Raw genomic sequence first — 24,802 nt, forward strand, 5'->3', positions numbered from 1 at the left:
AGCCATCAGAAGCTCCTAAGCGGTATAGTTTCAGAAGCAAAATATGGTGGTCAATGCGGTCAAAAGCAGCTTTGAGATCTGTGTATATTGTGTCGACTTGGGCTGCGTCTTCTATCTGGCGAAGACAGAATGAACAGAACTGCAGTAGGTTGGTATTAATTGAGCGTTTGGGAACAAATCCATGTTGCTCTATCGAAATATATGATTTCACTTTACTAAACAGTAGCTCATTCACGAGGATCTCAAGTAACTTTGAACCAGCACATAAAGAGGTTATTCCACGGTAGTTCGCGATGTTGCATTTATCTCCTTTTTTAAATATTGGAAAAATATAAGATCTTTTCCAGGACCCCGGGAACTTACTTTGTCGAAGAAACAAATTGCAAATTTTCAGCAGCGGTTTATATAACGCGTCAGCGCATTTTTTCAAAATTACAGACGGTGTCCCATCAGAGCCTACACTTCACGATGATTTTAGTTTCGAAAAGCCGGCTTTAACGTCAGCTTCGCAGAATTGTATAGAACCCATACTGAAGAGGTTTTCGGGAACATTGCGCATCGTTTCGTCAATTTGGGAAGATAGAGCTGTAACTGGATTATATACACTTGAAAAATGCTTCGCAAATAAATCACAGGTTTCCTGTTGGCTGTCAGATTCGGAATTTCCCAGGAACATTTTAGATGGTAGCCCAATATTAATACGTTTTTCGTTGACGAAAGACCAGAAGCGCTTCGGGTTCTGTTTCAGATCACTTTGCATACGTCTAGCGTAGCACGAATAAAATTGTCGGTTGTAGATTCGATATTCATTGCTAATTTGGCAAAAAGCAAGTTTAGTTGTGGGATAACGCCTATTCGTACGCCTCCTTAAAGCAGCAGATCGTTTACGCTTCAGATGCCGAAGTCTGGATGTAGACCAAGGTAGCTTCATGCGCGGTGGTTATATAAGTGTATCACTCAAAATTATTCCTCAGTGCGTATATCGCCTCCAAAATGGTACGGATAAGCGGCTCTTGCGAGAATACGAATTTTAGGTTTGATTTGATACAAACATCATTTTTAGATGTAATTCTTTTTAATTTGCATTTACGAGGCATGGAAATTCCCTAGTTGCACTTTCAGATGTTTGCAATTTCAGCGATAGTTGGACAGCTAGATTATGAGGTGAGTTGAGTTTAGCAGCCGAGAGTCGGGGTGGCTCTTGCCGTATCAAGAATTCCTGTCCATTGTACTCGGTCCTGGGCTACTCGTCGCCAATTTGTTGCGCGTTTCGGCACACGCAAGTCGGCTTCAACCTGGTCGAGCCATCTAGCACGTTGCGCCCCTCTATTCCTGGTGCCGGTGGGGTTCTTGAAGAGAACGGATTTCACTGCACAGTCGTCCGACATCCTTGCGACGTGGCCGGCCCACCGTAGTCTCCCAACTTTCGTCAGGTGTACGATGGAAATCTCTTCAAGCAGTGCCTGTAGCTCGTGATTCATACACCTCCTCCACTCTCCGCTTTCCATTTATACTCCGCCAAAAATAATCCCCAACACCTTTCGTTCAAATACGGCTAGTGCACGCATGTCTTCCGTAAGCAAAGCAAAGTATTGTTTTAAGTCCGTAGAGGACTACCAGTCTGATTAGCGTTTTGTACATCGTCAGCTTTGTGCGGCGGCGTATGCTTCTAGATCGCAGCGTCTTGCGGGGGAAAAGTAGGCTCGATCTTGAATGCGACGTTGGATCTCCTTACTCGTATTATTGTTGGAGGTGATCAGAGATCCCAAATATACGAACTCATTAACCACTTCCAGCTCATCGCCGTCAATAGTCCCTATCCGTGGCAGGCAAACGTCGCTTTCGCTGGAGTCTCTTCCTACCATATATTTGGTTTTCGGCGCATTAATTTGTAACCCTATCCTCCTAACCTCCGTTTTTAGTTTGGCTTATATTGCCTCCGCCGTCCCAAGGTTTCTAGTAATGATGTCGAGGTCATCTGCGAAGGCTAGGAGTTGACTACTCTAGCTGAAGATCGTTCCCCTCGTTTTGCTGCCGGCTCGCCGGATCATACCTTCAATAGCGATATTGAATATCAAACAGGACAGTCTATCCCCTTGCCGCAACCCTCTGCGCGATTCGAAAGCATACGAGAGTGTCCCCGAAACGCGCACGTAATACATCACTCGCTCCAGAGTAGCTTAGATTAGCCGCGTCAGTTTGTCCGGAAAACCGTACTCGTGCATTATCTGCTATAGCTGTTCTCGTTCAACTGTATCGTATGCTGCCCCGAAATCCACGAAAATATGATACTTGGGTACGTTGTACTCTCGACATTTCTGGAGGATTTATTGCGCCCGCCTGATACTGCCCTACGAATTATCTTGCTATTGGTGATAGACGACGCAACAAAATCTGGGAGAGCACCTTGTAGGCGGTATTGACCAACGTTATGTCGTGGTAATTACAGACACCTAGCCGGTCGTCCTTTTCGTAGATGGAACAGACTACACCTTCCATCCACTGCTCCGGTAGTTTCTTCTCCTCCCAAATCCTAGAAATTATCCAATGAAGCACCGTTGTTAGCGATTCTTGTCCATTTTTGTAGAGTTCTGCCAGGAGTTGGTCCTTTCCGGCGGTTCCATTATTTTTCATCTGACGAATTTCTCGCCGTATTTCTTCGAGATCGGAAACCGGCACGCTATTGTAGTTTTTAGGTACTCCGAGGTTAACTTCCATTGCGTCTCTTGCTGCTATATCACCGTGGAGGTGCTCATGGAAATACTGCTTTCACCTGTCGACCACCTCGCGCTCGTTTGTGATTAGATCCCCTCGTCCCTACACATGTCAGGTTTAGGTGTGTAGCCCTTACGAGTTTGGATCACTTTCTCGTAAAACGGCCGAGCATATCATACGCCATCCATTTTCGAGGGTCGAATCTCCATCTAGCTCCACAAAGGAAGGCAGAGCTTCATCCAGTACGCGCATAGTTTTCGGCAAGTGGCGGGTTGTTTAGCTGCCGAATGTATAACCGAGGAGGGCAACTTTGTCGAGAGGTATAAACCGTCGATAATTTTGAGCGCACGTGTACTGCCACTAGGTAATGGTCCGAGTCGGTATCCGCACCCCGTAGGGAGCGTACGGTGGTGATGTTCGAGAAAAACCGGCCTTCGCTGAGAATATGGTCGATTTGGTTCGAAGTTCGTTGGTCAGATGTTCTTCAAGGGGCATGTATGGGGTTAGCCACCCACCATCAAGTGTTTCCCATCGTATGCAAGTAGAATTCCTGCAGAATCGATTTTATCTACCCAGCAACTTTCAGTTCAATGCTGTTCGTGAAGGAGCAAAAGGAATTGGGTGGATCTATAAGCAATGTCGCTTACATGATTCCACAGGAATATAAGGCACTCCTTCCAGCATAGATCTCTTGATAGATCTTCGGTTTCTAGATACATAACTTTGCCGTGAAAACTTTATCTTGCGTGATGATTTGTTTGCTAGAAAGGTGCGTCAAAATCCACTCCGACCTTATAGGGCTTGGGCTGATTACCACATCCCTCATCCAGTCTTCGATTCATTCGATACCCTGAGGCTCCCTCCCCTTTACTATAATGATGGTATAAGGCAATGTAATAAAATATGTGTTATATGAATATACAATATATGTAGATTACTAAATATATCAACAATGATTTTATCATTACTTCAGTATCCTTATATAAGCAAAAAACAATTCCACCAGCAGTCCTTTGAATGGAATAGAGTTGCATTTGAGTTTCCATAAGTGCTTCCACTAATATTTTTTATAGGTGGTATCCATGAGCATTATTTAAACTTTTTTTGGCTAAAGATTTCACTGTACAGTAGCAGGTGCTTCATGAGCTAAAACGAAACAAATAATTAAAATAACTTATACAGCCTGAATTCGTTAATTGGGCCACGACTGCACTCCCGCTGATTCGCTAATTGGGCCGACTGACAGTTGTTAGAAATTTCTAAACTCGAAAATTCCATACAATTTTGACATTCAAGTTGTCACACAGCCCAATTAGCGAACACCCAATTAACGAACCGCCCAATTAACGAACCACCAATTAACGAAACTTTGCTGTATTAAGCTTGCCTACTAGTAAGGTCGTATGGAACCAGCCTGCAACGCACCACCTAGCTTGGCTATTCAATAGAGCAACACCGGGTAATGCCACATGGAGGCGCTAGATAGGGGCTTGGGATGGCTGGAGCTATGTCAGACGCTTCCTCATTGGCGTTCCCCATTGCATATCCGAGAGTGTTATGTCTGTCTGTTTGTCTGTCTGAGCTACAACTGTAACTAAGATATATTTTTAGTAATATGCACATGAGTCCAGTCACTTTTTCCAGTCGTTTCGAATCGAAGTGACGTGATGAACAACTTTTTTGAACCACAATTGAGTGCCATTAATGTGGAGTAGCTGTGATTTCAACAAGACGGCCTAGCATGCCATATGATACATGTAATAACTAATTTATTGAAACGAACGGCGAACGAAACATTTGACATTATGGACCCGAAAGTTGGCCTCCAAGATCATGCGACCTAACGCCGTTAAACTATTTTTGTGTTGTGGGACCATGTGAAGTTTCTGGTTCACGTCGCTAAGCTGCATACGATTGACGCCTTGGAAGCCAACATTCGTCATTTTATCATACTACACGATCTGGCAGTCGTGATAGCCACCGATGTCGTCATTAGCAGCCTAGAGTCAAGGTTGCCCGTACTGTTTTAAACAATCGTCTACATTCAATTCGATCTTGGGCCACTCGTCGAACTTGCAAATCACTTTCGACACAGTCGAGCCATCTTGCAGGTAGAGCCACCCTATTCTTGATAACGGTGCGGTTGTTAAAAAGAACTATGTTTTCGTCGCACTATCGTCCGGCATCCTTAGGGCGTGTCCGGCCTACCGTAGCCGAACGATTTTCGCCTGATGTACGATGGGAATCTCTCCAAGCAGTGTCTATACCTCGTGATTTATATGCCTCCCTTACTCTCTCCTTTCAGTTCGTACTCCGCCAAATATCGTCCGCAGTACCTTCCGCTCGAACACGGAAAGAGACGTTTGTTCTTCGTGAGCAGCGTCACGGCTTGAAGTCTTGAAGCCGTGATAGCCATCTACCGGAAATCGTATTGAGATAAAAATGGGAACGGATTATTTTTTGATGTGTTCAATATTTCTTAGAAAACGCCCATAAAAGTAATAAAAGAAAAAAAACTAATAAAAGGAAAGGAAAGGAAAATTCTACATTTGTATAAATTCTTTAAAAAAAGACCCAAGTTCTATATTTCTATAAAAAACGCACTTAATCTTAGCTTGGACATTATTCGCATTGATGAAGAAATTTTAAGCCTACAAGTTACATCTTGAGGAATTATTTTGTTATAAGTACATTATTTTTTTAGAGTAAGTGGCACACGAGCCCCAGCCTGGGCACGCTAGTGGCAGTTTTATATTATAAAAGGGCATCTAGATTGGCAACATCTGGCAAGCAAAAAAAAAGCAAACCTGTGGTCTTAAACGTTTTCCTAAGACTTGACTCCTCTTTATCGACAGACTTCGCGGCGGGCTACTAGAGTACAGGACAGTTACGGGGTTAGTGCAACGATCCTACTGACTCTATCTAGCAGCACCGCCTAGCCATGATTCGAACATACGACGACTGGCTTGTCAGACCAGCATCGTACCTTCAAGCTAACCGGGTGGCATGCAACTTGTTTCAAATTGTTGCCCGATGTTTTCATCCAGTATCTCAAATCTCGATTAACTATTGAAAGGGCCAATCAACCAAACGTAAACAAACCGAGTGAGAGTTATTTTTCCTGGAGAAGGATAGGAAAACGAACCCTCACACACTTTTGTTTACATTTGTTCTTCTTCTTCTTCTTACTTCTGGTGTGTGACAGCCCTTTGGCCATTCACATATGACGTATGGTACGTCAAAAAATGGCACAGCATGAACTCGCTATATCGCCAACTATTAATCTTTAAACTCTCTTGGATCTTTACATTTGTTTGATTGTGTCTTTCAATTGTTTATCGAAAAATATTCAGGTGGCGACAAAAGCAACGTTGAGCAACAAGTCAAATGCCACATGTTGCATTCCACGTGTTGCCATGAAATTACCCAGTCTAAACGCACCTTAACAAAGGTGTACGTAATAATAGTCCAAAATATATTAAAACTATTCTAATTTCAATACATCAGAAACAAAAATCTTCCGACTCTTTCGAATTTCAAATTCTAAAAGCAAAATAATGACAGGAAAGCGTGTTTCCGAGATAGCGCCAATGCAAGGGGAACTGGTTTAAACTGCGCCAAGAATAACTACAAACTTTTGCATATCCATCCCACTAGTTTTATGCCTTGAACGATAAACGGCAGAAGCTAAATAGAAAACTAACAAAAATAACTGACTATTTTAAGTATGTAATACATAGCGTGTAAAAATATTGCAGTAATTTTCCACGACATTAGCGCATACGAAACTATTTCAAACCGCATGATACAGCTTATTTTACTACCTATCAACGCATCTTACACCCACTCACCCTGTATGAAAGTAAGTTACTGCGTAGAATCAATCAGCATCAGCAATCACCACAAAAAAGGTAGTGAGACACACCAATACAATCTCTTATGTGATCCAGCAGATTCTTAGGACTAAAAATATTAAGCATTCGCTTACGACATTAATAAATATTACAAGGCGAGAGTTTAAGAACAATAGAAAAAAATTGAAAGATGTTTCCCTTATTATGCATCTCTTAGATAACTTTTAATATGTATTACATTTTCTAATGAACACCAATCCGAATTAAAAAAAAAATATGCCAGCAAATGTTTAATTAATTAAAAGTTACAAAATAACTAAAGGACATTTCCTGAATTATCGTACAGGCCGAAGGGTACCATAATTTCATTCAATTTTGTATACGAACATAGCCACAGGACTTATGAGCAAAAACGGTAAAACTCTCCAACTTTCCGAGAAACTTTCATTGTCAATCCTCCAAGTCATAAATTTAAAAATGCGTAGCTCTTTAACCAGGCAATGCAGAATAAATATTTTAACTTGGAAATATAAATAAATCTTTAGGTAATCCACAAACAAGATTTTCTACCAAAATTTTCCACTGTAGTAGAAAACTATGTTATGCTTAATGGAACCATTTAAAAGCAATAAAAACAGCTAAAACTATTAGCTAATGATTTAAAAATGTGCAGGATTTTATAGGTTTGCATTGCTATAAGCAAAATCAAGGCAAGGACAGCCTTTCACTTCTGTTTATTGGGTGAAATATTAATCGATGAAATGTGTAACGAATAGTTCAATTATGTAAACATTACACTAAGCACGAAGTCCATCAGAAGCCGGTACAATCTGGTTTTCCCGTAGCTTCCCCGTTCAGGACGGAGATATGACAGGCGATGAAGTTTAGATTAATTAAACAAGAATCACTTGATAAGAGTATGGCCAATTTACTATAATGCCCAATGCTGATAAGCCGTATCAGGCAGACACATTTTTTTCTCTAAACTATATAAATAGTTTTCAATTTAAAACAATCTTTGATGAGACGAATGATTGCAGTACTACAATTAGCTCTTATTTATTTCTCCGGAAACAAGACATCGAATACCGTAAAGTCAAGGTTGAAATTTTACACACTACATTCTCAAATTATTCATCAATTTTATCAAAAATGTATAACTACCACTGTTCGTTTTAGAATTTAGGGACATTTCCTCTCCACCTGGCTTTTGCCGGATTCTTCGTATTCTTGGGATGAAATCCACATTTGCTGGAACGTGCCAATGCTGGCTAGAATTGAACCACCGATCCAAGCTCCAAACCGCCGTTCTACAGAGCCGTTAGCGGAAATCATCTTCAGCCGAGTGTTCGACGGTGCACGATGCTGTAAATCTCGGTTCAGGCGTTCCGGAAAGCCTGGCAGCAGTGTATTTCCACCGGTAACCACCACCGAACCGTAAAGGGACAAACGAACATCAGCGTCACACATGCCCACGCTGGTTGAAGCCAACTGACCAGCTCCCAGCATGGTGTGATCAAACAGACTTTCGGCTAACTTGAAGCGTTCTGGACCAAAATCTTGATGATACCCATTCGGGAACTCGTAATGTACCGCAGGGATCTGCGCTGCAGTTCGTTCGTCGTAAGGAGTTTCCAACACTTGCACCACTGACATCTGGAAATCCTGCAGCAAACCTTTCAACATATACTGCTGCCATGACGTAGTTAATTTATCAGGCAACTGGCGCGGAGTGAAACGAGCATTATCGCGTTCCTTTATGACATCCTTGGCAGCGATACCGTAAACCGGTGTCAAATCAATATTTTGAGTTTCCAGATACTGACGGCATTGCAGTGATAGATAATCGCCACCCAAAGGAGACTTAACCACCGCCTGACTTAATACATAGCCCTCCTAAAAACATTAGATATTATATTAGAACACATCCCCACTAACCGCAGGTGTACTTACATGAACTGGAACCGCAGAGGTATGAGTCGCGCCACTATCTACAACTAAAGCCGTTGCCCTGCCATTCGCAAAAGCGGCGAGGACAGCATTTTTAACTAAGAAGAATGCAGGAACACTATATTTTTCAAACATAAGCTCCGTCAAACGTTCTCTGTTGTTGCGCACATTCCAAGCCGCTTCCGAGAAAAGAACCGGATGATACATTGACTCCGATTGGATAACCTTAAAGAACATTATGTAAAACCTTTTCATTTTCGATGTTTATAAGTAATACTTACCTTAGCGTAGACATAATCTAACACCTTCTCAAATAGGTCCCAATTGTCTACCATACCATCCTTCATGTAAGTTTGGATTTCCATGTTCGATCGCGGAACACTGACGAATGTGGTGTCGACATAGTACTTATTTGCTGCAAAACAACCATCGCAGATAAACATACATATGTATTGCTATTCTTCGACAAACTACAAAATGGAATACTTACTGCTACCCACATTATTGTCCGCTTTCGTTTCCAAATCACTGTTTAGAGGAGCATCACCCGGTCCAACGCCGACAACAGAAGGGATCTCCGCTTTCGGAGTGTCTTCTTGTGCGTAACCAACGCGCAAAGAATGGTGACCAGGATCAAACACGAGAGCACCGATTTCATCACCACCGTACAGCATTCCACCAGCACTCATTGTAATTGTTAATGGTTACTGTTTCAGCACTTGTACTCGCTAAAAGATTATTTAAATAAAACAAATCACTTCACTAAAATCGTTTCACCTAACCGGCGTCTCTTCACTTTTTATCCTTTTTATAGTTTACGTTTTGTAAATGAAAATGACAGAGCCAAAGAGCTAAAGCTGAGAGCAACAAAATGTCACCCAGAGCAGGGTTGTACAAAACAAGTTGAAAAGCGTTGAATAAAAATGACGTTCTACACTCTTAAATGTGTTCACCCGTAATTTGGTTGGATTTACCTACAACTTCGTTAAAACTACTCAAAATGCCCTTAAACTCAGATCTTGAGTAGTTTTTCAACCTAGAGTGACTATATACAGTGTGGCGACAATGTCAAAATTGGAATGATAATTATCTGTCAGTGTCATTCCAATCGAGCAGACGACCTATCCAACGCGTATGCAGGAAAGAGAAAAAAAAACCTTGGAAAAACCGAACTGCATACATTTGGGATGACATGTCGCCACTCTGTATATAGTCACTTTATTTCAACCAAAAAATTAGTAGTACAGGAACGAGGGGCAAGAGACTGTTGAAAATATATTACTTTTCCCTATGGAAATATTTTTTCAACGGTAATAAATTTACCGTTCCCACCAATAATATAATCTAAAGCCCTTTAAAGTTATATACGTTTATATGGCTTTAATAGGGTCTAATATATTAATATATGATAATATTATGAAGTGTCTTGCACCTCGTACAGGATCTTAAAAGTGCGTTATTTGTCACAGTTATCGATAGCTAATAGCCAAAATTGGTTGAATTTTTTACCCAAAAGTTGAGTTTGTACACTTTAAGGACATTTTGAGTAGTTTCAACCAACTTTAAACTAAATCCGGCCTATTTACATGTAGAATCATTTAAGAGTGTAAAATACAATGAAAAAAACACATACTTGCTCGTTTTTCATTAAGATCGACGAATTTGTTTCATTTCGAATTTAATTTTTCATTTCGGCAGCCGTCCACATTATATCACGAACATCATTCTCATACATTCTTCTCTACGTCGCGTGTCCTGGGTCCCATACAAACTTTGTTTCAAAATTTGTCATCAACCGAGGGGCAAGATACTGTTGACAATACAGCAAAGTTTCGTTAATTGGTGGTTCGTTAATTGGGCGGTTCGTTAATTGGGTGTTCGCTAATTGGGCTATGTGACAACTTGAATATCAAAATTGTATGGAGTTTTCGAGTTTAGAAATTTCTAACAACTGTCAGTCGGCCCAATTAACGAATTCAGGCTGTATATTACTTTTCCCTATGGAAATATTTTTTCAAGCAACCTTTCCCACCCATAATATAACCTAGAGCCCTATAAAGTTATACATTTATAAGGCGTTAAAAGGGCTAATATATTAACTTGATATTAATATATGATAATATTATGAAGTGTCTTGCCCCTCATCTTCAACCTCTACTACCACCGCTATGGGAGGCGGCTTCAGCTGACATCATTCATGACAGCCCCATAAAAAATGCCTCCTAATTTTCCCTCTATTTAGTTGGTTCGCGTAGGGTGAATCGCCCTATTTTGCTTCCTACGAATCGGCCGATTCTTGCAACATTTACCAGCCTACCCTTATCAATGTGATATATACAGGTGTGGCAATGTTGGTTAAGTGGTGTTAGTGCAATGAAGAAATTTCATCACGGTGTGGGTGGAATCGTAAATCGACCAATCACGATGAAGCGTGACGTCAAACTCCAAAAACAAACCCCATTGTCCGACGCGGTTTCTTTTTGTAGTTTGACGTTGTTTTCTGATTTTTCGCTACTAATACCATCAAATGTCTTCATCTGCCACACCTTTTTAAACCTCATTGATGGGAGTTTTACAGGGGGAAATACCGATTCGCATGTACACGCAGAAAAATGGTGATAGTTTGAAACAACAATCCCCTGTTGTTGAGTTCAACTTGTATCATATTTTTGAATCAAAAAAATATTGTTTAAACTGAATTCGTACTTCTTTTACTTCTACTAGATCGTTTATAAACCCAAAAGTACTTATTCTTGATTGTATAATTTTTTCTTCGATAGAAACTAGCAATAATTATTTGAAATAACAAACCTTATGAAGTAATTTGCGGTTTCGTCACCAACGAGAATGACATTTGCTGAGGATCGCTTATGTATGAGTGAGAGGGGAGCAAAGAGTGGAGGAGAGGATCCGGGAGTTTGGAATTTGATGTTGCTGATATTACTCCTACTGCAAACAGCCTCAGCGAGGGCCTCAGCTAATGTCAAAAAATCTTTATATGTGTGCGTGGTGGAATACTTCATTGTTGAACTAAAAAGTCAAACAGTTAGAATCAAAAAAATATCTGGATTAGCCTTCAGTCAACAATAATTTTTGTTGAATTTATACAGAATTTTTTTGCATTTACAATTTTTTTTTCTGCGTGTATACAGAATCGACCGACTAACCGACTACGTTGGCTGTTTAGTAGGGTGACCATTTAGAGCCGACCTTCGAAACCAAACGAAATAGGCTGATTATTCGGGAGATAAAATTTATCGATACAGACGAAATTCGCTATGTGCGCGAAACGGTGCTGCCACCTTCCCAAGTTTGTTCTATTTGTGAAGTCTGTGCACAGGTTTGTTAAAGAGTGAAAAGGATAGATAAAACTTTGCACCAAATCTTCACAAACTTTTCATATGGCAGTTCCATGAGAGTACAAGAGATCGATTTGTACTTACATAGCGAATAGGTGGATTGATTGGTGCATGCAATTGGGCTCCCTACTAAAATCGATCAAATCGGAGGAGGAATCGGATGACGAAATTAGTAAATCAAACTAAATAGGCGAATGAATCAAGGTAGAAAGTTATGCAACCTACGGAACCAGACGAAATAGGTTGATTAATCGAAATTTAAAATTGATCGAAAGAGACGAAATAGGTGGATTAATAGGTGTATGATATTAAACACCACAATCGATCGGAAATCACACTCTCCTTGTTCTTTTGTCTTTTATTCAAAAAATTATTGCACAATAAAAATATCTAAATTGTCTAAATATATACAAGATTTGCACAAAAAATACTTATAATTAATAAAGCCCTTATTTACTTAGCAGGCACTCCTGCGGGTCACCAAGTCTGAAACTTACAAAAACCGGCCGGTCGGTCCAGCCTTCAAAAAATGGCGGGGGGAGGGTGTTGGCAGGTCGTTTTGGCATTTTGATATTTCTAGATAGAATTAACAAAAGGGCGAATGTCGCAAATGTAAACAAAACGGGTGAGAGTTATTTTTTGCTGGGCCAGCATAGGAAAATCAACCCTCACTCGGTTTGTTTACGCTTGCGACATTCGCCCTTTTGTTAATTCTATCTTCATTTATAGCATATTCGAAGTTTTCTGGAATGTCAAATATGCCATTAACCTATTATTTGGGCAGTCACCGGTAGCATGTAACCGGCACAGAAAGAAAGTGGGAGTCGGTTAACCGTTTTTCGTGTAAATGAGATGATGAGCAATCAGTTGTAGGGATAGCGAATGGCAGGAAAATTTACAAATCAGGCAAAAAATACAAATCCGGATTTATATGTTGGAAAACCGGCCTTTTTGCCGGATTGACCGGAGACCGGCTTTGCAAGTGAAAAACCCACCTCCACGACATCGCTATCTTGGTCTACAGAGTTTGACAGTACCCCCATTAAGTTGGACCCCTCAGTATTGTACCCCAAACAACAATGGCGTCGCATTGATTTTCTATGGAGTGATTTCCCGCTCAGTATTTTTGACGTTTTAGATTCAGTCACAGAAAAATGGCGACGTGCCGGGGGGTCGGAAAAACCGGTCGGGCCGGCCAAAAACCGGCCACTTGGCAACCCTACTTGTAGCAGATGCTGGGGGCTATAGCCTCCTCTAGAAATGGGCGCTAGTTCCGCCAATGAATGTAACATAATTTCCTGTGTTTCATCCTTAAAAACTATTTCGATTAAAAAATTAATCAATGCGGGACACCTTCCGGGACGCTTTGTAAAGCGGGACAACCCATCCAAATCCGGGACTGTCCCGCATAATCCGGGATGTCTGGTCAGCCTATCCAAACAGCAGCAAATTTGAGATTTTTACTTTCTGGCCTAAACTGTATAATCTGACAAAATTGGGTCAAATCCGTTACGGTCGATAACACGGGTATCAGACACTCCGTGTGGAATGAACTTAACCATAATTCCCATAAACCCGCAAAATTATTCTAGAAATTGCAAACATGCGTTGTATAGCGAAATTATGCGAAAAAAGACAAAAAAATTATGCTTATCAAAATTTTTGATATTTAAAAAAAATTTCAGCTTTTCAGACTTCTCCTTTACTTTTCTCCATCATAAAGGTGGTCAACTTCGACTTAAAATACCCGTATGTAATTAATCAGAATGAATTACTTGCATGGGTCCAAATAAAAAAATCTGCTGAAAATCAAATTCACAATTTAAAAAATTATCGACCGGCCATCTTGCCGGATTCACTGGCCGCCAGTCTAGTGAACGAAAAACAGACCACTTTGCCAAGTGTTTTCACTCAAGATTTTCAACTACTATGAGTCAGGTCCGTTTGTTCGTTGAGGCACCCTGAATGCCAAATCGAAATTTAAAAATGTTCAAAAAGAAATAGAGGCATAAGTTATAGACAACATTGAAGCACATTTAAATTCGATTCTTATTGTTTAAATTATACATTTAAATTCGATTATTATTATTTTAATGAAATTGATGTTATTAAGCGACATAAGACAGTTTTTTTATAATTGTTGCATGGGTACGTTGTCATTCGGCTATATCATCTAAATATTCATTTCTATAGTTATTGAGAACTTTTATTTTCTGAATATGAGGTAGTTTTCTACGTTGCACATATGCACGTATAATAGAGTTTGATATTTTTCTTTCTTTTCGAAACTAGGAACACAGATACATTGAATTCAGTTTGAATTGGTCAATGTTTTGATTGCAGCTGTTTCGAATATTTTAATGTATTTTGTCACCTTTAAATTTCAGTTTTACGCTAGGAAGGTTTCCCCTCAAAAAAGATAAATTCGAATTTTTGGATGTAAGCAGGTTGAACAGCTTAGAATATGTATTATACTTTTAAAACATTAATAATTTTGAATTGATCGAAAAATTGAATATTTACCTTCTCAAATAGATAGGTAAGAAAGTATTCCAATCTAAGCTTCTTATTTTGTAATTGAAATTTTGCGCCTGAAAATAGCAATCCACGATTTTTTACTGACTAAAAATTGAAATACCTAATACGTTTATTCCAAACTTCAACCACCGTTCTTAACGTTCATAGTTTTTTTACGTTTTTAAAGATGATGGAAATTCGTAAGTTCCTATATACATAGATTTTAATTAACTTCGAAGTATACCTAAAACCTAAGTTTTCTTCGTAGTACCCATATCAGCAGCAGATAAAGGATCTGCAAGACTTCGTCAAGCTCTGAATAAGGAAATGTTCATATCACGCTGCAAAAACCGTTTAAAAGGAGTAAATGTTCTTTAGAATAACATTAAACAATATTCGATAAATAATACAAATGTATTTCAGAAAAAGAAATTACAAAAATACCTTCCCGAGCGATCCAGTTTTCTGTATGAATATTTGGGCTCCAACGGAGGAAGCTTGAACCTCAAAACTAGCATATATAAAGATTTCCTAGGAGAAACGGCTCGCAGGGATGATATCAAAAATAAAACCATAAGTTCCATGATACCGGATGAGGTGTTATGTAGTGCTGAAGATTACCTACCCCGACAATTTATGACAGCGATGATGTTTGCAGATGTTTCCGGTAAGTAATGATTACAAAGATGGATCCAACCGATTAATTTCTGACGCTTTAAAATTCATTCGCGTTTACTCTCGTCACTGAAGTAGTAAGCTTAGTACTGATCCTCTCGGCGATACAGTCGATTGACGAACTGCACAATATCCGTGTACAGAATGTCTGGAAACTGTATCGCTACAAAATGCCCACCATTGTCATAATGATTGCTTTGTATTATGTTTCTAAAATGGTCTTGTAATGCCCAATCGGTTTGTTGGAACAGTTCGTAGCGGAATTTAGCGCATGCAGTTGGAATATGCGCCGGAATTCGATCGTAATCTTTGGTCAGCTCTCTAACGTTGAATGCTTCCGAATACAATCGTTGGGAAGTAGTGATTGAGTCTGTCAAGTAATAAATCATTATGTTATCTAGCAGCGTGTCGAGAGTGAAATATTTTTCTAGGCCTCCATCGGGAAGGTCTCGAAATGCTGGGTTCGTCCATGTAGAAAACTTTTCCAAAATGTAAGCAGCTAAGCCGATAGGATTGCCAGTCAAAGCGGTTCCTATTGTGTCCGGTTTGGTTGCCTGGATGTGCATATAACCAGTCTCTGTTAACATTAACTTAAATTTCTCCGTGAGTGGATAGTAGTGGCTAACATATTCTTCGCCCACTATAAACTTCGGAGCAACACTTCCAATTATGGTTTTTACTGTGGCCATTGGGGCAGAGTTCGTGCACATCGTAGAATGAAAGCCTGCATAGAAAAGACCAAAATAAATGATAAGTTATCATGCAGCGATAACGAACAGATTTACCTAACACCTCGCTTTGGAAGAAAGTCGCTATTAGATTTCCCACTATCGCACCCCAATCTCCTCCATGCACGTAATATTTTTTGAAACCGAGTCGTGCCATTAGGTTTCTCATGATGACGGCTATTTTAGCAGGGCTTAAGCCTTGTTTTACGGTACCCTCACTGAATCCATATCCAGGCAAACTTGGTACTATAACTTCAAATACGTATTCTTTTTCATCACTGCGAGTTGTCAATTTAGGAACAATCTCGTAGAACTCGCGCACAGAACCAGGCCAGCCATGTAACATCAGCAATGGAAGAATTCGTTTAGGATTTCTCACATTCTTTGGCTTCACATGGAGGAAATGAATCTCCAAACCCTGGATCTGAGTTTTGAACTGCGGGTACTGATTCAGATAACTTTGCCGTTCGGTCCAGCGTTTAAGGTAATCCGATGTCCAGTAATCAACAATTTCACGAAGGCGATGTGCATTAAAGCCATATTGAAAGGCTGCCCCCTCAAGAGGCTGTGGTAAATTTGGAAAGTTTGCAAGTTTTTCTTTCAAGGTATCGATTACTTTTTCTTCATAGTTTAATTCAAAGGGTACAACGTCCCTTAGTTCTGTATACTTCTCAGCATCGCCGGCACCCCAGTACTCTTGCAGTTCGATTGTCGGAACTGAACCCGGTGTCGTTAAGTGCCGGTACTTCTGGTAGAGCACAGCAATAAGCAATGTCGATATTACCAATATACTTCTTGCTAAGAAACCCATCCTGATGTTTAAATCGCACCGAATGTAAATCCTAACTGACGAGCAAACGAAACTTGGCTTGATCTAATCTGAAAGAGAACGTATGGTGGTCGGTAAATGATAAGCTAAAATAAGCGAGCCGAAGCCATGTTCATTTTTTATTGACCAGTGGTGCTGTGATGCAACAATTTTTTTAAATACAGCAGTCCCCCAAATAAGGCGGTGGGTGGTGTCATATGCGCTTGACAGTTTTTATGCTCTAACCGATTTAGCTGATTTTTGGTGTGTGATAAACTCATGATTGGCCCTAATGATATACGAAAGAGTTTTATAGACTAGTTAAGAAATTACGGTGGGCGCACAGTACCACTTAGCAACCTTTGTTCGGTGGATTACTGTAGATGATTTGGAATCCAGCGTTTGCTAAATAATTAACTAAATATGCTTGATCATATCGTTAGGTTTATACGTAAGCATATGGTTGTTGGTTTCTAATACACTTCATTTATTAGATTTGATCTGACCATATGGGTTAAAATGAAATAGACCATCGATGCACAGAAGTCCTGAATTATTAGTTTTAGAAAATAGTATTTCGACTAACGTTGGTTGTAATATTCAAGAATATTTTTTCTCTGGAGTAATGTAAGGATTTTACCATTTCCTTATTTTCCTGTCGAAATTCAAAACCATTCCGTTTAAAGCGCCTAAAGGCGTCTTCCACTGCTTTACGTTTGATTCCAATGATATCGACGTCATCCGCAAAACCAAAAAGCGCGTGAGATTTCGTTATGATAGTCCCGTTTCTTTTGACATTAGCTCTTCGTATTGCACCTTCCAAGGCAATGTTGAATGGCAGGTTAAAGAGTGCATCCTCTTCCTTCGGTCCATCCAACGTCACGAAAGCGGCTGAAATCTCACCGGCTATGATTTGATATGACGCATGTTTTTGCCTCATCCAACGTCGCAGGAATCAGCTTAATTAGATTCGTCTATGTTCTAGCATTAACTGCCACAGCTCATTTCGTTTGATCGAATCGTACGCCGCTCTTAAGTCCTTAAGACAGACAGATGATGAGACGGCAAGTAGTGCTTCCGTCATTGATCGACCCCAACGAAAACCAGCTTAGTACTCGCCGATGAAGGACTCCGCAAATGGTCTCAGTCTACAGAACAGGATACGAAAAGTACCTTATAAGCAGAATTGGGTAATGTAAAGCCCCGATAGCTTTTACACTCGAGTCAATGTCGTTTTTTGAAAATAGGGCAAATTAGGCCATCCAACCACTCCGGCATTTTTCTTCCTCCCAGATTCTAACAACGATCCGGTGAAGTGCTTCGTATATCCGCTCGCTCCCCACTTTTAGAAGTTCAGCCGGGATACCGTCCTTCCCAACAGTCTTATAGTTCTTTAGGTCACAAATCGCCTCTTATTATGTTGGTTTCTCCACAGCTTGACCATCGCTCACAATTTTTATACTGTTCCTGCTGATCTCCGTGTTTTCTTCTCTTTTCAATAACATCTAGATGTGTTCCTTCCACCTGACTGCTATCACAGTTTTTTCAGTAAGCAGGTATGGCACAATTCCTGCCCCTCACCGTTTTGTAGAAACTCCGTGTATCGTTGCTAGCGAATCTCTCCGATGCGCCGGTGGTTTTTTCCCGCGGCTCTAGTCTCTCTATACCTTTCTCTGTTCGAAAGTGTAGCCGCGGCAAGCGTGTGACTCCTGGCCTGGTTCTTCTTATCTATCACTCTCTGTCATTCGACATCAAACACGCTGTTACGCTGTCTTCCACACGTCGTGCCTACCAGCTCTCTTGCAGTTGTTTCAATGACACCATTGAGGTTCCTCCACAGCCCATTTCTATCTTCCCTTTCTTCCTACTGTTCTGCCATTCGTTGATCAAGCTTTCTAACATTTTCCGCTTCCACGCCATCTGCCGTCAACCACCGGATGTTCAAACATAGCGTACTCTCAATGCTAGCAATCGCCGTGTTCGACAACCTTACACGACAATCTTACACACGACGAGATAGTAAAAAATGACGAGATAGTGGTCGGAGTCGATATTTGGTCCCTGAAAAGACCGTATATCGATAACAACCGAAAAGTGTCGATCGTCAATCAAGACACGGTCGATCTGAGCACTAGAGTCTCCATTTAGATGCCTCTAGGTGTGTTTCCGAATATTCAGGCTTGGAAAGTAGGTGGCACAGATGGCCATTCCTTTGGCCGCGGCGAAATTTATGAGCGCCAGACCGTCATCGTCAGTCGACAGATGAAGGCTATGTCTTCCAATGACAGGGCGGAATAATTCCTCCCTTCCGATAGGCGCATTTGCATCTTCGATTTTTACGTCATTTTTTGGGCACTCTCCATAGGTGCTCTATCGGAGGACCATAGGAGTCTATAGGAGTCTATCGCCGTATCGGATTTAACATTTGTCGGTGCGTATACGTTGATTAGGCTGTAGTTGAAGAGTTTGGCTTTAATTATGGTCATCTGCGGGCATCCACCGGATAACTCGTTGCATTTGTTTTTCCAACATTACGAAACCGATTCCATATTCTGCCTTTCTACTGCGCGCCTCTGTAGCAGGCTTCATTCTAGGTTTTTTGCTCAGCAGATGCTCAATTAACTACAGCGCCTCAACTAAACAGAATTCGGAAAAATAGTGTAAAGGGCGATTGTAGAGCTTATTATTATCTACACTATTGTTGAAGAAAGTATAGTTCTATCTTTTGTATTTACGGCGCTATGCGATTGCTACCCCGTTGGTAGCCAAATGAGCGCTCTTTTTGCTACCAACGGGCTAGCAGCCCCATAGCACTGTAAATACAAAAGATAGAACTATACTTTCTTCAACAATAATGTAGATAATAATTAGCTCTACAATAGCCCTTTACACTGCTTTTTCGAATTCTATTTAGTTGAGGCGCTGTAGTCAATTGAGCATCTACTGAGCAAAAAAAAAACGAGAATAAAGCCTGCTCTGTAGTATATGTGGTGCTTGAAAGCAGTGCTTCCAATAGGGTCTTATGCGCGGAACTCCCTTGCTCCGAAATTTGGCCATCGAACCTCCTGAATAGCAGCGATCTCCACTCCGAGTCGGTGTAGCTCTTGAGCAAGCAAGCCAGTTGGTGCCGGTTCATGAAGAGTTTTGACTATGCCGATTGATTCGCTCCGTATTCCCATTTTCGTGGCAAACGAGAGTTTCGGTATACTACATTTCTTTCATTTACCTTTTTGTTGTCTTCGGTAGTGTCGACTATGTGAAGGACTTTCCCCAGACTATATGAAGGACTGGATCGTTCCCCATCCAACTGAGAGTAAATTACTTGTGTGTGTCTCGATTTTTCTGACTTAGTATATTGCTGCCTTAACGTGAACTTTGTTTATGAACTACACACAATATTAGTCCCGTGACAAAAAGGTATCCCACTATCTTGCACTTGAGAAGCGCAAGAATACGGGTCGCTTGTTCCCGCGAGCTTCGAGGCCAATCTCCCGGTAAGCTCTCCACAAAGAGAGAAGCTTGACATTTTCTTTGTAGTTTGGCGTTCTGTAGAGATTACATTACGGACCTAGTCATCGTGTGAATGAAAACTGCTCTTCGTTTATAAAAGTATGGCGGTAACTTTTATTTACAACTTTCCAACATAAACAGCAAAATCGATACACAGTATCCGCAATTGTTAAAACTCGAATTGGTCTGTGCTACTTTGCAGACCTGTTGATTTCTGAATCACTTAGTCTTTTTCTCAACCTTGTTAACAAACTGTACCAAATCTTTGTAAAGCACAGCAGGTAGCTGCATAGCCGCAAAATGACCGCCGTCCTGGAAATGATTACTCTGCACCAGGTTGATGAAATGATCTCGCAATGCCCAGTCAATAGTTTGAGCGAGTTCGTACTTGAATTTAGCGCATGCGGCCGGCACTTGCGTTTGTGTATTATCAAACTTCAGAGCCATCTCGTGATTACTGAAAGTTTCATAATAGATGCGCTGTGAAGTGGTGATTGTATCGGTTAGATAGTAGATCATGATATTATCTAGAAGACTATCCAGTGTATAATACTTTTCGAGACCACCGTCCGCCAATTCCCGGTAGGCCGGGTTAGTCCAGGTGGAAAACTTTTCCAATATGTAGGCGGCCAGACCTATCGGATTGCCAACCAGAGCTGCTCCGATTGTATCTGGTTTGGTGGCTTGCAAATGTAAATAACCAGATTCAATCACGATCTCCTTAAGCTTTGGTATAGCCGGAAAGTAGAAATCGACATATTGGTTCTCGATGAAAAGTGATGGCATAAAGCTGGCGACGAAAGTTTTCATGATGGCACTGGTACTTTGTAGACCACACATATTGAGATGAACACCTGGTGGAAAAGAGCTATGTAAATAACTTGAATTAAATATTCGATGGAATTCGGCCTACCCAGTACGTTATCCTGAAAGAAGGTTGCAATTTGATTTCCAATTAGTGAACCCCAATCTCCACCTTGTACATAGAAATGCTTATGTCCTATGCGAGTCATTAGTTTCTTCATGATAACCGCAATTTTAGACGTGCTTAAACCTTGCTTGGATGCTGCTTGGGACCATCCGTAACCAGGTAAGCTGGGAACAATCACTTCAAACACATAGTTTTTGTCCTCCGTTTTACTAGTTAACATTGGAATTATGTCGTAAAACTCGCGCACTGATCCTGGCCATCCATGGAGCAACAACAGGGGCAGGACTTTGACCCCGGATGGTACTTTTGGTTTCACGTGAATGAAATGAATATCGAGACCCTGGATTTGGGTTTTAAACTGTGGAAATTGGTTCAAAAATTTCTCTCGTTCGTTCCATTTTGCCAAATAGTTGGTTTTCCAATAGGTTATAATCTCCAAGAGACGGTTGCTGTTGAATCCGTATTGAAATGCAGTTCCTTCCAGTGGTTTTGAAAACTTTGGCACATCATTTAATTTTGCGCGCAATTTGTCAATCACCTCGTTTGAATAGTTGATTTTGAAAGGTTTAATTGTTGTATCCTCCTTGTAGTTTTTACCGTCTCCAGGACCCCAATACTGTTCAAGCTGATCCAGTGAGACAACGTGCGGTGCGGTCCCATTTAGGTAGTACATAACCGCTGCTCCCACTACAGCTACCATTATTATCAGTTTCAAGCCCATCGTATTCCTGTTGCGTAATAGAAAATACAGCAATAAGAATTTATCGTCACACACACAACTACACATATTCTTTCAATCACGGTGTCATGAAAATTCAAGGAGCGAAAGCTAGTCTGTCGTACTACCTACGGCCTTAAGTGACTATCCTTATCTCATCTTTGAATAATAATCACGCAGAATCACTTCTGCTTATTTTAGACACCCATTCAAGAAACTAGCAAAATTGCAATACGTGGAGAATAAACTGGTAAAAATGATCATTTTAATAATATGAATTCATGATCGATCTACTCACACCAACTAGTAAACTAACAACAGATAATGCGAAAGTCCGAGAAATCTAAACATTATTGATCACTACAGTGTTTGGGGCTTCAAAGTCGATATCGTGAGTCTTAAACCCTACAAAAATATATCGTCACGGTAGATTTTTGTTGGTGCCACAATTAGACGTAAACGTTTTAATTAACCTTCAGTCAGTAATTATTGCCGGTGATTTACATACCTACAATATATTCAATGGGTCAATTGTATAGCCTTGGGATAAATCTCGGAAATATTGGCACAACACCTTAAATCGCCACACAACTTAAATCACAAACTTATTCTCTTCAAAACTCTACAGGACTTACTTTTTTGTATTATCTATCCTGCTTCCAGACACTGGTTCTCTTTTCTTACTAGGCTGCGAGCTCGTCAACCAGCAGCAAACCGGTACAAGTTGTTGATACGACTGACCGGGTCGAGTCAATAAAACGAGGTACATATACAGCCTGGCTGGTACTGGAGTGTCGGCTTTCTATTCGGTGTGAGTGTGAAGCTCGCTATCAATAAAATAGAGGACGCTATCCGATATTAGATCGATGCATACTTTTGTGAAACCTTCTTCCGAAGTACCACCAATTCTCTTCATTTCCGTAGACCCAGCACGCATGTTGGGGTAACCAACCATAAAAATGGCAGCTTATTTGAATTTATCACATAAAATTAAAATGTTTAGATAAATTTATTTATAGGCTGCAATTCAATTTCAAGCAACAATGTGTTTTATACACGAATAACAAGGTGCAAACCTTCGATACGGTCGCTTGCGGTAGGCTTCTCAATTTTGCAAATCATTCCATAACAACATCATGTTCTATCATGAATACAATGTGATTTCCGTTTATGGTATGTCGCTTGAATTGCATGTATGTATCATCGGTATTATCTGTCTGCTCGAATAGATATTAGAGATGAGCGCTGCGTTCACTACTACATTTTTACGATTCGGATTGGTTTAATGTTGGAAATATATTAGAAATCTATGCTAACCACAACTGAACAGATGAATACAGCATAAAGAAAAAACTCAAACTTTATACATTATCATAAGGACGGTTTGCCTGCATGATGTTGATGTAGGTAACTGGTAAAGCAAACCCCCGAATAAGCCGATGGGTGGTGCTACATGTCCACCGCGCTTGCATAACCAATAAAGCTGATTTTTGGTGTATTGTTAGAACCTAACTATCCTACCTTATGACAACTATGAAAAATCAGCCAAAATAATTTGAAGGAAACTGAGCAATTGCACAAGGTGTGTAGCACCTTATTCGGGGAACAGATGTAAAACATCAGTCTCAAAAATTCTACGCGTAAATTTACATGATGTAATACTCCCTATGAAATTGGTTGAGCCAGAGTCGAATATCCACCTTGGAAAACAATAGTCCGCTGCCGCTTGTCTTGGGACATGGTGTTATGTACCCCCTTGCACAAATAGAAATGGAAAACTAACCAGAAATGCTAGTATTTTATGGTTATTCAGCTTACTATACAAGTATAACGGCTATAACATGCTGTAAAACCAAAAATTTGTTTTCGAATGGGTTCCAAAGTAAATTATTACTTTTTTCCATAAGTTATTTACTTACTTACTTAATTGGCCTAACGTCTTACGACAAGGCCTGCGCAGTATAATTTCTCCATCTGTTTCGGTCCATGGCAACTGATCTCCAGTTCCGCGGGCACCCAGTGCTCGCCAGATCTCGCTCCACCTGGTCTTGCCACCTCGCTCGCTGTGCCCCTCTTAGTCTTGTTCCTACCGGATTTGAAGCAAAAACCATTTTTGCAGGATAGTTGTCCGGCATTCTAGCAACATGTCCTGCCCAACGTATCCGTCCAGCTTTAACCACTTTCTGAATACTTGGTTCGCCGTAGAGACGCACGAGCTCGTGGTTCATTCTTCGCCTCCATACACCGTTCTCTTGCACTCCGCCAAAGATGGTTCGTAGCACCGCCGTTCGAAAACTCCGAGTGCTCGTAGGTCCTCTTCTAGCAGTGTCCACGTTTCGTGCCCATAGAGGACAACCGGTCTAATTAGCGTTTTGTACAGTGTGCACTTTGTACGGGGGCTCAAATTGTTCGACCGCACTCGTCGACTACCTCGAACTCATCCCCGTCGATTACCACGGTACTGCCAAAGCGGGCCCTGTCGCACTCGATCCCGCCCGCCAGCATATATTTCGTTTTAGACGTATTTATCTTCAGTCCAATCTTCTCTGCTTTGCGTTTTAGTCTGGTGTACTGATCTTCCACCGCCTCAAATGTTCTGCCGACAGCATCCACGTCGTCAGCAAAGCAGATAAATTGACTGGATTTATTGAAAATCGTGCCCCGCATTTCGATCGCCGCTCGTCCTCTAACACCTTCAAGCGCAATGTTGAATACCAGGCAGGAAAGACCATCTCCTTGTCGAAGTCCCCTGTGAGATTCGAATGGGTCCGACAATCCACCCGAGATTCTCACACAGCACTGGATCCCATTCATCGTAGCCATGATAAGTCTAGTAAGCTTACCCGGAAAGCCGTTTTCGTCCAAAATTTTCCATAGCTCTTGTCGGTTTACGCTATCATATGCGGCTTTGAAATCGATGAACAGGTGGTGCGTGGGGACTCGGAATTCGCGGCACTTCTGGAGGATCTGCCGCAGGGTAAAGATTTGGTCCATTGTAGACCGACCCTCCATGAAGCCGGCCTGGTAACTTCCATCA

General features: G+C 40.9%; 4 protein-coding genes across 5 annotated transcripts in view; 1 reads left to right on the forward strand and 3 right to left on the reverse strand.

The window, feature by feature from the left end:
- Nucleotides 1-7,512: 7,512 nt before the first annotated feature.
- LOC128742647 (actin-like protein 6A) lies at nucleotides 7,513-9,298 on the reverse strand. Its single transcript, XM_053839072.1, has 4 exons — nucleotides 9,010-9,298; nucleotides 8,801-8,934; nucleotides 8,523-8,744; nucleotides 7,513-8,465 (listed from the first exon to the last, which is right to left on the reverse strand). The coding sequence occupies exons 1-4, from the start codon at nucleotides 9,206-9,208 to the stop codon at nucleotides 7,752-7,754; spliced, it is 1,269 nt and encodes a 422-aa protein (XP_053695047.1). The 5' UTR covers nucleotides 9,209-9,298; the 3' UTR covers nucleotides 7,513-7,751.
- Nucleotides 9,299-14,582: 5,284 nt separating this feature from the next.
- LOC128740398 (adenylate cyclase type 10-like) overlaps nucleotides 14,583-24,802 on the forward strand; it is a 41,611-nt gene continuing 31,391 nt past the window's right edge. Inside the window, exons 1-3 of the mRNA XM_053835938.1 lie at nucleotides 14,583-14,595; nucleotides 14,664-14,758; nucleotides 14,819-15,062. Of these exons, the coding sequence (XP_053691913.1) occupies nucleotides 14,583-14,595; nucleotides 14,664-14,758; nucleotides 14,819-15,062 (352 nt within the window). The remainder of the gene's footprint in view (nucleotides 14,596-14,663; nucleotides 14,759-14,818; nucleotides 15,063-24,802) is intronic.
- On the reverse strand, nucleotides 15,099-16,609 carry LOC128743993 (juvenile hormone epoxide hydrolase 1-like). The gene is made up of 2 exons (XM_053840716.1): nucleotides 15,856-16,609; nucleotides 15,099-15,794 (listed from the first exon to the last, which is right to left on the reverse strand). Exons 1-2 carry the CDS (start codon nucleotides 16,607-16,609, stop codon nucleotides 15,154-15,156), a joined length of 1,395 nt encoding a protein of 464 aa, XP_053696691.1. The 3' UTR covers nucleotides 15,099-15,153.
- On the reverse strand, nucleotides 20,217-22,490 carry LOC128743994 (juvenile hormone epoxide hydrolase 1-like). Of its 2 annotated transcripts, none has more exons than XM_053840718.1 (3): nucleotides 22,401-22,490; nucleotides 21,030-21,775; nucleotides 20,217-20,970 (listed from the first exon to the last, which is right to left on the reverse strand). In XM_053840718.1, the coding sequence occupies exons 2-3, from the start codon at nucleotides 21,766-21,768 to the stop codon at nucleotides 20,336-20,338; spliced, it is 1,374 nt and encodes a 457-aa protein (XP_053696693.1). In that variant the 5' UTR covers nucleotides 21,769-21,775; nucleotides 22,401-22,490; the 3' UTR covers nucleotides 20,217-20,335. The 2 variants fall into 2 exon arrangements, with proteins under 2 accessions (XP_053696693.1, XP_053696692.1); XM_053840717.1 differs by having other exon boundaries at nucleotides 22,274-22,460.

Source organism: Sabethes cyaneus, chromosome 3, assembly GCF_943734655.1.
Source record: "Sabethes cyaneus chromosome 3, idSabCyanKW18_F2, whole genome shotgun sequence".
In the NCBI taxonomy this organism is placed as follows: Eukaryota; Metazoa; Arthropoda; class Insecta; order Diptera; family Culicidae; genus Sabethes; species Sabethes cyaneus.

Bases quoted from the DNA above. Each gene is read 5' to 3' on its own strand.
- LOC128742647 (XM_053839072.1), bottom strand. From the start codon at position 9,208: ATGAGTGCTGGTGGAATGCTGTACGGTGGTGATGAAATCGGTGCTCTC. The intron at 8,935-9,009 runs GTAAGTATTCCA...GTTGTTTTGCAG, and splicing joins GGACAATAATGTGGGTAGCA to CAAATAAGTACTATGTCGAC. The intron at 8,466-8,522 runs GTAAGTACACCT...TAATGTTTTTAG, and splicing joins CCTCTGCGGTTCCAGTTCAT to GAGGGCTATGTATTAAGTCA.
- LOC128743993 (XM_053840716.1), bottom strand. From the start codon at position 16,609: ATGGGTTTCTTAGCAAGAAGTATATTGGTAATATCGACATTGCTTATT. The intron at 15,795-15,855 runs GTAAATCTGTTC...TTTTCTATGCAG, and splicing joins CTTCCAAAGCGAGGTGTTAG to GCTTTCATTCTACGATGTGC.
- LOC128743994 (XM_053840718.1), bottom strand. From the start codon at position 21,768: ATGGGCTTGAAACTGATAATAATGGTAGCTGTAGTGGGAGCAGCGGTT. The intron at 20,971-21,029 runs GTAGGCCGAATT...CTTTTCCACCAG, and splicing joins CTTTCAGGATAACGTACTGG to GTGTTCATCTCAATATGTGT.